The sequence below is a fragment of the Arachis duranensis genome, chromosome 8 (assembly GCF_000817695.3).
Source record: "Arachis duranensis cultivar V14167 chromosome 8, aradu.V14167.gnm2.J7QH, whole genome shotgun sequence".
NCBI lineage: Eukaryota > Viridiplantae > Streptophyta > Magnoliopsida > Fabales > Fabaceae > Arachis > Arachis duranensis.
Window position 1 is genome coordinate 40,043,435 of NC_029779.3, and position 14,646 is coordinate 40,058,080.

At 32.5% G+C, this 14,646-nt stretch overlaps 1 protein-coding gene across 1 annotated transcript; it reads right to left on the minus strand.

The window, feature by feature from the left end:
* Positions 1-8,680: 8,680 nt before the first annotated feature.
* On the minus strand, positions 8,681-14,640 carry LOC107462722 (protein RETICULATA-RELATED 4, chloroplastic). The gene is made up of 8 exons (XM_016081349.3): positions 14,478-14,640; positions 13,393-13,461; positions 12,474-12,605; positions 12,291-12,344; positions 12,169-12,213; positions 11,314-11,453; positions 8,998-9,123; positions 8,681-8,890 (listed from the first exon to the last, which is right to left on the minus strand). The coding sequence occupies exons 1-8, from the start codon at positions 14,580-14,582 to the stop codon at positions 8,842-8,844; spliced, it is 720 nt and encodes a 239-aa protein (XP_015936835.1). The 5' UTR covers positions 14,583-14,640; the 3' UTR covers positions 8,681-8,841.
* Positions 14,641-14,646: the final 6 nt, after the last annotated feature.

Consider the following 14,646-nt stretch of genomic DNA (forward strand, 5'->3'; position numbering starts at 1 on the left):
ACCACGATGTCCGTTCATATCTTTTTTTTTTTTCTATTTTTAATAATCGGTAAATGCTTGATTTTTTCTCTTAAAAATTAAGGAAGCCAATGAAGGGGGTCGTCTAAAACAATCTGGGCAACCAAACTCATCAAAATAATCTACAAACCAAGCTTAACTACCATATCTCAAAAACAACGAACTTAAACAACAAACAACAAGAAAACCTATATATTTGAACAGGGAAAGTATGAGGAGCCAATGAAATATTTATACAATGTGTACAATGGAGGTTTATGGAGTATTAGAGATATAATTATTAGTGTTACATTTTTCCATCAGCTGGAGCTTTTGGGATGAGTGGTATCATGACATGGTATTAAAGCGTTAGATCTGAAAGGTCAAGAGTTCGACTCTTGGTGAACCCAAAAATTAAACTAATTTTTCGAGAAGATGTTTATTATCCCTTGTACTCGGATGGTTATTCTAAATAGTGTAGGAGATGTTCATTTCATAATTCAATAGCTTGTACACATTGTACAAATAGTCCATTGTCTCCCTAGCGGGATCCATTTAAATAATGTATATTTAGTGTGTCAAGTTTGCAATATTGCAGTTTTGGATATCGTCCAATTCAAATAAGAATTTCAATATAGATTATATTATCTCAAAATTGTGAACCTCTTAAGAGGAGAAAAAACCCCTCAAACTTATATATATTGACTAAATGTATGTTTAGCAATATAAGACTCTTTTAATTTCCTTAATTATAACAAGTTTATTTAGGGTTAAACATTATTGAATAGTTTTATATCCAATATATATCATATTAAGTTGGTGAGTAGAGCAATATGTTGGAGACAATAATTTAAAGTTATTTATTTAATTTAATATTTATAATTATATATTTATTATATTTAATAATATATTTATAACGTTTAAAATTTTTTTTACATTATTAATTAATATATTATTAAACTAATTAAATAATTTCTTTCAAATAGTACAGGTATAAAAGTGGCTAATAAGCTAAGGCAAATTAAATAACATTTAATTTTCGGGAAAGTAGAAAGAAACTTTTCAACATGCAGCCAGTGCTGACTGTCTTTAATTTAAATTGGCCTACAAATTAAATATATCAATGCAACTTGATGGGGTCTTATACGTTGACCAAACCAATATGATCATAGCAATTACAACCCTACAAGAAATTAATAGGATAGTAACAGATGCGATTAAACAATTGATTTTGATAATGGCTAAAACTTTAATCGTTAAACTAAAAGTAGCGATTAATTTCGATAGTTAATTATTAGTGACCAATCTTAACGATTGATTTTTAACTAAGATTATTAAATTTATATAGAACAATATCGATCACTAAATCGATTGCAAAATAGTAACTAACTTTTCGATCACTAAATTAATCTTTAAAAAAATCGATCACTAAATAGTAAATAACCATTAACTTTTTAGTTATTAAATCGATCATTAATACTTTATTTCAAAATCTTTAAATCAGTGACTAAATTAATTATTATTATTACTTTCACAATTATAAATTTGATCAAATTTTGCATATATTACTATTAAAACTTGATTTTCAAATATAATTTTAATTCAACAAAATATATAAATAATCAAAGACACATCTACTTTTTACACAAATACCAAATAATATTCATAATATCAAGATAGGTAATAAAGAGTAATGTTTACATAATTAATCACTACAACTACTATCGAACCAAGAAAGCAAAATTAAAGAATTCTACAGACCACAATGACCACACTTTCTTTTTTGGCTATCCTCTTCCAACCCCTTTCCACTCTCACATTCTTCAAGTTCACATCTTTATTCTACTCCTTCTTCCTTTTCTCTTTTTTAAGCTTCTTCTCTAACCTTTCTTGCATACCCTTCATCATCATTTAGGTTTTTTGCAACAAGCAATAATAATAGTACTGTTGTTTTTAGCACAAGTGCAAGTGCTGCAGAGAAATCCATCTAGATATCATAAACAAGTACTTGTAAATCAAAGCTAAGGTCAAACTATGAAACTTACAAAACATAGTTAATAAAGGCGTTACTTTTATATGAAGCGTTTGCCATCAACTTATCCGACAAGAGCAATACGTACATAGATATAGAACTTAGATATCATCATATTACTATTCTTTAGTGGCATGGGTAATATGGAGCAATATATAGATAACTAGAAATTATCTTAAAGTTCACTAATATTTTTTAGATGTTATATGATTAGTTCATTACTCATAAGATAAATAAATACATCACATACCTTGGCATGCCAATATGCAAATATCCATTGGGTTCTGGTGGAAAGCGGGTCAAAACTTTTTTCAACTGTTGCTTGGCATTTACTAAGTTCCCTAAGAAGTGGAAACATGCATAAAATTTAATGAGCAAGTAATACACTGGAAATGGCTCCCATGTAACTTGAAATTGTAATCAGTGTGAAGAATTTGCTTCATAATACTAACACAATAGAACAGGGTCACAATTATGATCAAAATAATGAAGTTAGGTTAATAGTTAAATTAATCCCTAAAAGATAAGGTATTCATCAAATTTGTCCTTGAAAATTTTTTTCGATTAAATTAGTCCTTCAAAGATTACGAATTAATTATATTTGTTCTTCAATTATTTCGCTCACAATTTTCGTCAACGATTGATGATGTGAACTATTAACTGATAGTATATATGACACATAACATGCTCAATTAGACATTGACTAAATATGTTTACGAAAATCTATCAATTTGTCACTAGGTCATATTAAGAATAGAATTTTTGTAATTGAAAAAAATGACTAAATTAATAAATTTTCATAAACATATTTGTCAATATCTAATTAGACATATCAAGTATTATATATGTTATCAATTAACGTTTTATAACATCAATCTTTGAAAAAAATTGTTAATGGAGTGATTGGAGGACAAATATGATTAATTCGCAATTTTTAAAAAACCAATTTAATTAAAGAAATCTTTTAGAAATAAATTTGAAGAATGTCTTATTTTTCAGAGACGAATTTAACTATTAACCCTAATGAAATTAGATACTTTGAAATTACCAAAAAAGACTTGAAACAAACATCATAAATAAGAGTGAGATAAAGCTCACCTCTACTTTAACAGGCTTCTCTTTCTTCGTTTTAGTAGGCTTGATGATGAATCCATATGAGGAAATATGGCATTCCAAATAGATTCATGCTGCTCTTTACTATTACATGCATATATAAAGCCAAACAAAGCTAGAAAAATGCTGAGAACCTCTTGGTCTTTAACAACATGAAGTAAAATACGCGAAGCTATATGAAAAATTCACATCCTTTAATGGCAGAGTCAAATGAACCTTGTTCTAGAAGATCTGTCTTAAAGAGCTGCAACCTCTCCTTAATTTGCACCATTTAGTTTGAGCAAGTGCTCAATCTTCTTTGGATCACCTACCTCCAAAACTAAAAATAAAATCATTATATTATATTCATTCGAGAAATAATGTTACATAAATAATAATTAGGGATAAGTACGATTTTGGTTCCTAACGTAGAGGCCGAAAATTTATTTCGTCTCCAACCTTTTTTTCGCTACAAAATGGTCCCCAAGATTTAAGTTTATTTTAAAATCGTCCTTTTTACCAATTTTATTTTTTTATTGCCAAATTACTCTTCATTAAAAAATTTTAAAATAAAATAAATATAAAATTAAAAAAAGGGGGATGCTCATCGCCGGCGAGCCTCTCCTGCTTCACCATCGCGCAGTAATATGGAGCCTCCCCTGCTTCACCACCGCCAGCGAGCCTCCCTGCTTCCCCTGCCTCAATCCCTGTCATAGAAGGAATCAGAGCTCACTGCCGCCCGTTACCCTCCCTCCAGCCCCTTCCTGTCATGCCCAGACTACCGGCGCTCCACCACTACCTTCCCTGTCCCCTCTTTCTGTTTTCTATTTTCATAATCCAGTTATCATTTTGCTTTCAATTTCTGTTTTTGGTTAGTGTTAGATGCTTGCTTTGATTCTGGATTAGTTTAGCTGGATTTTAATTTTCTGTTAGTTGATTTTAGGGTATTGAATTGCTGAAAATTGCTGCTGAATTGTTGTTACTATTGAGCTTTTGTTATTGAATTGTTGAAAATTACTTCTGCTGTTCTTCCACTTCTGCTTAATGTTCTATTTTTGGTTGATGGTTCTTCTGATTTTCAATTTTCTTGATGGTTCTGATGATGATGATAATGACCATGATGATAATGGTGGTGGTGGTGGTGGGTTCTTCTGATTTTCAATTTTGTTATTGTTGTTGTTGTTATCCATTGTTGGCTGTTTTTTTTTCTTTGTTTGTGCATCTGCTTCTGCTTTCGTTAATGTTGAGGAAAAAGAGGAGTGTTGAGGAAGAAGATGGGAGGAGAGGGTATTTTCGTCAAAGGACGATTTTAAAACAAATTGAAAACTTGGGGACCATTTTGTAGCGGAAAAAAAGGCCGGGGATGAAATAAATTTTCAGCCTCTACGTTGGGGACCAAAATCATACTTATCCCTAATAATTAGTTTATTAAAAAAAAGAAAAAAAAAAGAATTGACTTGATGAGTCCAGGGACGGATCCAAAAATATTATTATGGAGGCTAATAACATATATAATATTAAAATATTATACAAAAAATTATATAATGTAAGATGTATTAGAAAAATATGCCGATAAAGAATATATTTTAAAGTGCAAAAAATATGTGTACTTTTTTCTAACGAAATGGTTGATTCTTCGTATAATAAAACTCATTGATAATAGAATTTGTGTCAAATTTTTCAACAATTTTCATTTCAATATAATTAAACGATAATTAGCAAGAAATTCATCTTTCATTTTGTTTCTGAGTCATTTTTCACAATATTCATAGCTGAAAAAGATCTTTCAGTTGTAGTAGTTGTAACAGAGAGAATTAATACAAAATGAATAAAGAAAGATGGTTACAAGAAAAATAAAAGAATTCACTTTATGAAATTTGAAAAATTTTATTTAATTAAAAAATATTAGTAATAATATTTTTTTCAAATTTTTTTAATATTGTTACTTACTTTTTAGATATTAGAAATAGTTAAGATTTAGGTTGGACTGGACTTTTATTTATAGTAGACTAAATATTAAATAAAGTTTTTTAAAATTAAATCATACTTAATAACTTAATACTATTTTTAAAAACAAAATTGGGGGCCGAGGCTTCCACTCGCCCCCCGTATGTCCATCCCTACTTGGGTCACGAACTGCTAGACAAAGACACCAGTCACACCCAACATTATTAGATGAACAACAACTTTTTAGCCTAATTTTTATACTGATCGTCAAATCAGTCACAAATGATAAATTTAGTGACTAATTTTAGTGACCAACTATTTTTGTCACCTTATATTTTTGTTAGTCACTGAATCGGTCGCTAATTTTATGATTAGCGACCAAGAGACCAAGTTTTTAGCGATCGATTTAGTGATCAATAATTTTTTAGTCTAACTTTTATGTTGGTGGCTAAATCGGTCACTAATGATAAATAAGTGATCGATTTTAGCGACCAACTACTTTTATCGCCTTATATTTTTGTGAGTCACTGAATCGGTCATTAGTTTTATCATTAGCAACTGATTAGAGACCAACACTTTAGTGACCGATTTAGTGACCAACAAATTTTCAGAATAGATTTTATGTTGATATCTAAATCGGTAACTAATGATAAAATTAGCGGCCGAATTGGTTTTTTATGAAAAAAAAATGTTGGTCGCTAATTTCTAATTTAGTGACCAACTAGAATGGTTTTGGTGGTGGTCACTAAATCAGTTGCTAAATTATAAATTAGCAACTAACCTTTTTTTGGTAAAAAAAATTGATGGATAACTAAATTGATTGCTATTAGCAACAGATTTTGTTGGTTGCTAAAATCAATTGTTATTCTAATCTTTTTTGTAGTGCAACAACCTCAATTATCTTTCCTTATTAGGGTATGTTGAAGGTAGATACTACCTAATTGTCCTAAATCTATAACTATAATTTTATCTCCTTATTTTTATATAAATCGTGGTCGATATACATGTTATAGAAAAAAAAATATAAAACCTATTGAAGTACCATGATTTATGCTTTTTATTTTGCATGCATGAACCGTTGCTTCTGGCTAAGTTTTGATGATGTCAGAAAAAGCTATCATTTTCACGTGGGAAGACCACGATTTATGTTTAATCCAAAAACCATGAATGGCGAATATAAAGCATAAATCGTGGGTTTTAGATCACCCATGATTTAGCGTGATAGATATCTAAACACACAAGATTCCAACGATTTATGCAAAGAGGTGGCCTATATATAAAACCAGGAGGCACATTTTAGTGAGCCGTTTCAAGGATAAAAAGCTTAAACCATAGCAACGATTTACAGTTTTAGAAAAGCTAGTGATCTTGGTGGGTCTCCACACAACACTACAACAGAATGCAGCAATGGATTATCTAGATCAACTATACTGACCAAATGGGATTGCTCATATCGCAAGAACATAGACAAAGAAATTAGTCTTTTTAAAATTTTCTTGTTCCATTGACTATAATAAATGTAATGATAGTGTGAATTGCTAATGGGAATTACTATATAGAACATTTTACAATTATAATAGATTGTAACACATTTATAACTGTAGAACTGACATAGTTAGCGCACGTTAGATAAAAAAAATAATTAAATAGGTCACATTACCGAAAGCTGAATTTTTATTGTTAAAACTCTAAAAACATGCATTTGGTTGGATTTTGGTTTTGTAGATGAGTCGTTGTGTTGTTACCGTGAGGAGGTAGCAGAAGATGCCATTACACGAGTGCATCATCCCTTACATTCAGGCTGCTGAGTTATACCAATTTTCTAGGCTTCACGAGTACCGGTTCAAGCTTGATGGACTCTTGTTAGTGCATTTATAGAACGATTGCGTTTTGAAGTCCACACCTTCCATATGCCTTTTGGGAGTACACAATCACATTGTAGGATGTTGCCTACTAATTTGGACTTCCAGCAATAGATGGTGAGGTTGAGTGGATGTCTGTTAGATTTTGAGTTGCACATGTCTGAAAGGAGACAAGCATGGATATGGTTTCAAAAGTTATTTGGTGAGCTTTCTCCTGTACACCGTCTATTAAACTTGGTTCCAGCAGAGAATTTGGGTTCTCCTAGCAGATGCCAGTGAGGATATTGTGAGGATTTATGCTTGAGCATATGTTATGATGCTCTTATCGACTCAGTTGTTTGGAGATAAGTCTGGTGCTAGAGTACAAATTTGCTACTTACCCTATGTTATAAAGCTAGATGAGTTGAAAAAATATAGTTGGAGCTCTGCCATGTTGGCATGATTGTACCGCTGCATGTGTCGCATTATCAACCAAAATCTGGTGCAGTGCTAGTCCGTTGACCATTCTCTAGCCACGGATATTTTGGCATTTTTCCATATTTAGATCCCGCAAATATGATTCATTTGTTTGTCCGTTGGCCCTTAGGTAATAGTCTTGGTACATATTTGTTGTTTAATGCAATAGCTAACCATTTAGCTATTTCGTTCGTAACAGTAAGATGATTGCATTGTAGGTAGAAGGGAATTAGTCCTTCGTATCATGAGAAAGAGCCTAGGTTGGTTTATACTAGGTTGAGGCTAGCTTTATTCTGATCTATTGAGGTAAGTATCTTTTATATTGTTTAGTTAATGATATTGTAGCGTTAAATATTCTAAAATCGTAAAATGTCACCTTTATGTCTTAACAGTTTTTGTGGAGTTCCGAATTGAAAGTTATGAAAATTTAAAGATGATGATAAATAGTGACAATTGGGAATTTTTGGTTCTTCACTCTTCTCTTTTCCTCAGCTACTCTCCCTCGCTAGATAGGGTTATGGGTGCCGAAAGCGAAGTGTTGAGAGTGTTATAAGTGTAGACTTAGGTCTAGTGAAGCCAGGTTCAATCATTCTAGATTGTTGGCCTAACTTTAGATCAAAATTTTTAAGATTAGTATTTTAATTCGTATTTTAGATATTTTTATTTTCTCCAATTATAAATTTTAAAATTTTAACCTTCTTTACTCATAATTAATTTATTAATTACAATTTAACCGAACTTTACAAAAAATCTCGTAATCTATTTTTTTTAAAAAAAAGAAAACAAAACAAACCTTTTCGGTAGATCCCGACACATTCTGCTATATATAACTTCAAACACTCAAAAAACTTTTAAATTCTTTTTTTTTTTTAGATTTGACCAAGAATCAAACGCAATTCAATTCCTTTTTCGTTTTCTTTCACCGAATTCAGTTAGTTGAAAACCATTTTCAGCAATACTCATGTACTGGCCAAATTATACAAGGTGGATAAGATACGGCCTTGCTAAGAAATACATGGAAACAAATGGAATTTGTAAATGAATTATCAAAGTAATCAAGATGTACAGTTCTTGGAAAAAAGAAAAGGAAAAAAAAACAACAGAAAAACTTACGACAAAATAGGAACATATTTAATCACCAATCGTTTGGAATTAGGAAGCATTAATTAAAATCGACTATGCTACATGTATACCAAAATCAACACCAAAGTCAGTTACCAATTTAAAATACATATTAAAATATAAATATATATTAAAAATAAATTAAACCATACATACATTTGTATACAAATACATTGGTGGCTAATTTTAGTAGTTGATTTTGGTGTACAAATAGCATTTTTAAATTACAATTTACCTTCAAACTTTTATGCCATGGCACTTTAGTTTCTCGTTTACCAAGAGAAAGACCAAAGTGAATATTACTTTGCAATATCTTGTAATGCATAATAACGCCTAGTCTTTTATCTTCTGGACTCCAGCCCATCGAGCAAAATCCACCCACCTACTTACACGTGTGTAAAAAGGCAATGAGAAGGGAAGAGAATGCATTTATGGCAGCATAATAACAATAACAATAGTAAATCAATTGAGGTAAATGAATAATCTTACAGAAGAGAACCCCAGTAAGTGTTGGCAGTTCTAACAGCAAAGTAAGCTGCACTTAGCATAAGCTTGTTTTGCCTTAGCAGCGGTTCTAGAATCCGTTGCTCAATAATTCCTGCAAGTATTTGGTACCTGATCACAAACACAAACACAAACACAAATCCTTAATATGATGTTGAAACAATATATGCATACATTAATAACGTTCTTTGAATCTCAATATATAAGGAATAGATCACTATGCATAAGTTCTTTAAATCATCTTTTGTAATGTAGTCTGACATATATCTATCTGTTACGCACCGGTAAGAGTCCAGCCCAACTAGCTGTCGGGTCGGGGCACCACCCGTGACCCAGACCCAAACCACTCACGACAGGAAGAATCCGACGGGTCGGGTCCTAACACCCGACCCAAGACACACTCGACCCATCCTCCGTAGGACCCAAGTCATCGGTCGGGTTGGCATCCTCAGAGCAGCACCCGAAGCCCCGACATGAGGTCTGGGACGACCTGCTCCTCCCACGTGGATTAGGACAGCTCATAGCAGCTTCTTGGCCAATGGACTAAGTCATTCATGGACCCGCCCAGCACAGTATATAAGGGGAGAGGTCAGCTACCCCCGAGGTATGTCACATTTTTATCTAATTCAGCTATCGTCTCGTACGGACACCGATTTGATCGTTGGAGTGTCCTTGCAGGTGGCCACCCCCCTTGTCTTCTTCTCCTCTTATATCATCCACTATCTGTTCACATCTCCACGCCCGCTCCGAGTCCTCCCGGGATCCCGCTCACTCACCTCTCCACCCGAACACCCGAGATCGCGAGGTAACGAACACTATCATAAAGGTAAAAAATGCACAAGCATCCTAAGTTAACAGAGTTTGGGGAAGGGCCACTCCCAAAGGATGTAATATACGCAGTCTAATCCGATAGTTACATCAGTGATTATTTCCATGGCTTAAACCCAAGATCTTGAGGTCACATGGAGACATCTCAACCGTTGCTCTAGGACTTTCCCTCATCAAAGGTAATGGTAGGAAATCTTTTACCCAGTAATTGATTAGATCATAGTCACACTGACATAAATAGAGAATTAGATCATAGTCACACTGACATAAATAGAGAATTAGATCATAGTCACACTGACATAAATAGAGAATGAATCTTCTCAATTGTAAAAAAAATTGAGGGAATAAAGTGTGATCTCTAACCCTTTATTGTTCTCTTATGTTTTTTCTTAGTTCCACCTATAAAATTAATGGGAAAAGATTACACTTTACTCCCTCAATTGTTAAAAAAATGTAAGAGGATCCGTTCCCCATAATTGCTCTTTTAAAATGTTGCGTAGTTAACATAGTTACTTGTTTTTATTTTTTGAGTGGTTAGTTGTTTCTAGACAGCTAATATTTCTACAGTAACTCAGTTATATTAATATAACTGAAGATACTACTATAAAAAGGATTCACTATAACAAGTGAGAAATCCCAATGTCAGCACTAAGCATTAGAAATAGGTTGATTTTATCATACAGTCTGTTTAACTTCTTGTTCCAGTGTTTTGTTGATAAATCCCTTGCTTGCCCCATAATTAAGGTATATCTACTATATATAGAGATTCACCAAGGTATATGAGGTTAGATGGAAAGGGTTGTCCTTATAATTACAGGTTTAACCTGAATCACTCACAAAGTCACAAGATTAAATAATCCTCGTTCAACAAGAGAGAGCAGGAATTATGTCATTTCCTGGAACTGCTTTCCTAGAGAAGGGAGTTCCCAAAGAGAGAATTAGACATTTTGTAGGGACAGCTGGCAGCATGTGATTGGGAGGTAGAAATTCAGGAAATGCATATGCAGGTTGGTTGAGGTGAGTTGGGTATCGACTGTGATTTCAGGAGACGAATCAGAAGGGCATTCTGATTTGTTTCTATATGTTCTCTCAGATTTCTGTTTTGGCTTGCATAAACTATTATGTTATTCTGCTACTTGAATCAGAAAACAGCCAGTTATAAATTATGATATAGAAATCATAAAATGCCATCAATGGTGTTTTGTGTAAGGCAGCATATTCTATTTGTGTAGCACTGCTGATATGGGATTTCAGACGGCGTGACAAGAAACTTGTATGAAACGTTTTCTCATTATATTCGGATATTTATTTAATTAATACACGACAATAATGCATTCATCCATTCACTATTTCATGTAGTTTCTTGATTATGATATCCAAATCCATCAAAGGCATATTGAAAGCAGAAACGAAGTTAACAGAAAAACAGGGCTAAAGGACATTTATAATACATGGTTTGGCTAGAATGAATACCTGATGTTGCTAACCACCACCATGTAAACTCCGTATGCAACACTGGTTGATATTACAGGTAAGTTCTCAATCTCAGAAGCCAATTTTTTTTTAACAACCTTCTGTGCATTGATCAATGCATTTGTAATGCTTATACCGACCTGAAAAGGCACATCCACCAGTTATATCACCAGGGTATAGCTACTATTATTCCATTTCATTAAGTAACTAACTTCTGGTAATTGGCATGTTCAATAGAAGATAAAACACATTTCTATAGGATATCTGTTTGGCTAGGTCCCTCTTACAAATAACATGGACCAAGGAAGAGGCAACCTCAAAGGCAATGTGTTCAGAATAAATTGTGATATCTCATGTACGTTCTCCATTAAATATGCTACATATCTGAAATATTTCCTATATATTCTTTTCGGTTCTTGTTTTTCCATGTTGCCTAGGTGGTCTATATACTATATCATGTGATTCAAGCACTCCATAAATTCTTTTGTTAATGAATGGAAGTGAAGTAGGAAGCAAGTCAATTTGGAAATAAAATGGCTTTGCCTGATTAGCAAGCAAGACAATGAAAATGGTGCAGGAAATACAAAATCAAGGTCACAGGTTCAAGCCATTGAATCAGCCACTCATGCAAATTATTAGGTTAGGCTGTCTATATTACACCCTTTGGGTGCATCCCTTCCCCGAATCTTGCGTTAACGCAGAATGCTTATGCACCTACTTCCCCTTTATTATCTTTTTTCAGTTCGGTATTTTGAAGAGTGATCTAATTGAATTAGAGCAATTTCTGCTGATGGACCCAAAAAACAGAACAAGCTAAAATGGAACTTTTGTGAAGAATGTAAGGTGCTAATTTACCAGTGATGCACCAGTCCCGACAACAAATAGTTTTGCCCCATTCCGCTGCATAAGAGATGGAAAAGATCATCACTTTCAAAAAACATAACTATTTTGCTAGCTTTAAATGATCCAACACATACCACTATAGCACCTATTCGCTGTATAAGTGTATATGATGTTCCAGCCAAAGCCACCTGTTGAGAAACTGAAATATAATCAACATTTAATTGTACTACAACTACTAGTTATCATGGTTGTATCACAGCTAAAACAAAAACATGCAAAAAAAAAAGTACAATGAAAAGCATTTTCAGGATGCTTACCTGAAAAGCATTCTCAGGACAGCCATAGAAGAATTTAGCAATAGGTCCAGCACTAACTGCTGGAGGGCATTTGAGAGGAACTGCAGGAGCAGGAAACCATACAAGCACGAAACCTGTTACAATGCCTGTTACCTAAGATTAATTTAAAAAGTGAATTAGACAATGTTGAATTCTCACTAAGCTAAGTTAACTAATTCTTCAGACTGCAAGAAATTTAGCATTAATTCATCAAAATTTTATATGACCAGTACAAAAGGGAACATGTGAATGCAAGCAACTTCTAGCAATGAAGGAGATAAAAAATATACATTGATTTTGAATGTAGCAGGCTTCCATATATATTCTCAAGGAAACTGGAACTTCAAACAAGTTATTATCTTCATTAATAATATTGTTCCATATATGTTTAAGCATGTATACATTTAAGTTCAATACTGATTTCATTTTAGAGGCAAGAAGGAGAAGAAGCGATCAGATGGCATGTTGAACTGTTGTTGAGGTATATGACTCATTTCAATGGCTAAACTACCAGGCATTAAGTACTTGAACTAAGATATCATATTATACAACTTATAATTTACCAAACTTCTATATCTAACCCTGTTCTTTGTCTTAGACTTCACCAGTTAGCCCAAATTCACCTGGATAGTGTAAAATCAACTTTGACTATGTAGCACAGCATCATTTGCAGCACCAGAACAGATGTTAATGTATTGTAAAATATAAACACAAGTTTGTGCGTCCTTCTGAATTATTGTCAAAAGTCAGATTAAAGATGGAATATATATATAGACCATAGCATTTCAAACCCAAAGTTAGGTGAGTGGCTGTAAATTTCTAAAATTCCTTTGTTAGGTAATAACCATGAGTGAAAAGATAAAGCTAAAGAAAGAAGACTATATATTTTTCACAAGCATACCACATTGGCAACAACAAAATCCAGCTCCTTAGTAAATTTTTCTTTACGCCGCTCCAGTTCTGCAGCAGCCTGAAAACGCACAGAAGAAATAAAAAAAAAAAAATTTCATGTTAAATAATTTTCAAACAACTCTTAACTAAATGAAGGAGGAGGACTAATGCCAAGCAAAGTACTAGAGGGATAGTATAAATTTTTAATTCTATCACATATTGACACTTCACTAATACTCTTTTATATTCCAAAAATTATTTATCCCTCACTTCCGTTGCTGTTGAAGAAAATTACAGTGAACCACCATTCTCTATCCCACAAAAGTGACCATTTCTCTAAAAAAAAATACGAAGACCAATAATACTTGACAAAATGTCCCGAAAATGATTTTACTTACACTTTAATTTTGAGATGAACAATATTAAGTGTTTTAAAATTGATGAATTTTTGTGCAGTTAATTTCATGTGAAGTTAATAGTTGAGAGTCGTTAAATAATAATCTAGTCAAATCTGTCAAATCATTTAACGATTCTCAACTATCAACTTCACATAAAGTTAACTGTACCTGAATTTCCACCTTTCAAATTTTTTGCTAATACTTACTTAGTTCTAAACACTAAAGAACTAAGTTTTAAATTTGAAATACTAAATTTAAATTCTAATAGCATAAAAATAACATATTAGTTTAAAATATTAACTAATATTAATCAAATATTGATTCCCTAATATTTTTGTTTCAATTATTTCGTCAAAAATTAAATTGTTAGCATTACACTCTTTTGGTGGATAGATTGGCATTTTACAAAAGAAAATTATAAAAAAATATATTCTATGCATATTAAAAAGTAATTATTAAATTAATTATTATATAATTGTATATTTATATATGCATATATTTTAAATTAAAAATTAAATTTTATAATAAAATAATCAAATTTAAAATAAAAAATTATTCAAAATATCAAATATATATTTCTATAATTTATAATTTGTGGGTCATTTTGTTTTTGAGATTGTTTGGTGTGAAGAGGCTTCGGTTCATAACGTTATCTTATTTTAGCAATCATCAATAAGAATGCAAAAGATAAAAAAACCTTTGTAAAGATGACAACAACACACTCCATGATAAGCTTGGCTAAGAACAAATCATCCGCTAGCAACCTCTCCTTAAATCCTCCGAACTTCAGCAACCACCGCATCCCGGCCGACTTCTCCAACTCGAAGTACCTCTGCAGTATCAATCCCGGCACCCGCCCCGCCGCC

What these genes read in the sequence shown, in the direction of transcription:
- LOC107462722 (XM_016081349.3), bottom strand. Translation starts at nt 14,582, where the DNA reads ATGCGGTGGTTGCTGAAGTTCGGAGGATTTAAGGAGAGGTTGCTAGCG. An exon ending in AGCGAATAGGTGCTATAGTG is followed by an intron (nt 12,214 to 12,290) that starts GTATGTGTTGGA and finishes TCTCTTATGCAG; the next exon opens with CGGAATGGGGCAAAACTATT. An exon ending in TCGGGACTGGTGCATCACTG is followed by an intron (nt 11,454 to 12,168) that starts GTAAATTAGCAC and finishes GTGCCTTTTCAG; the next exon opens with GTCGGTATAAGCATTACAAA.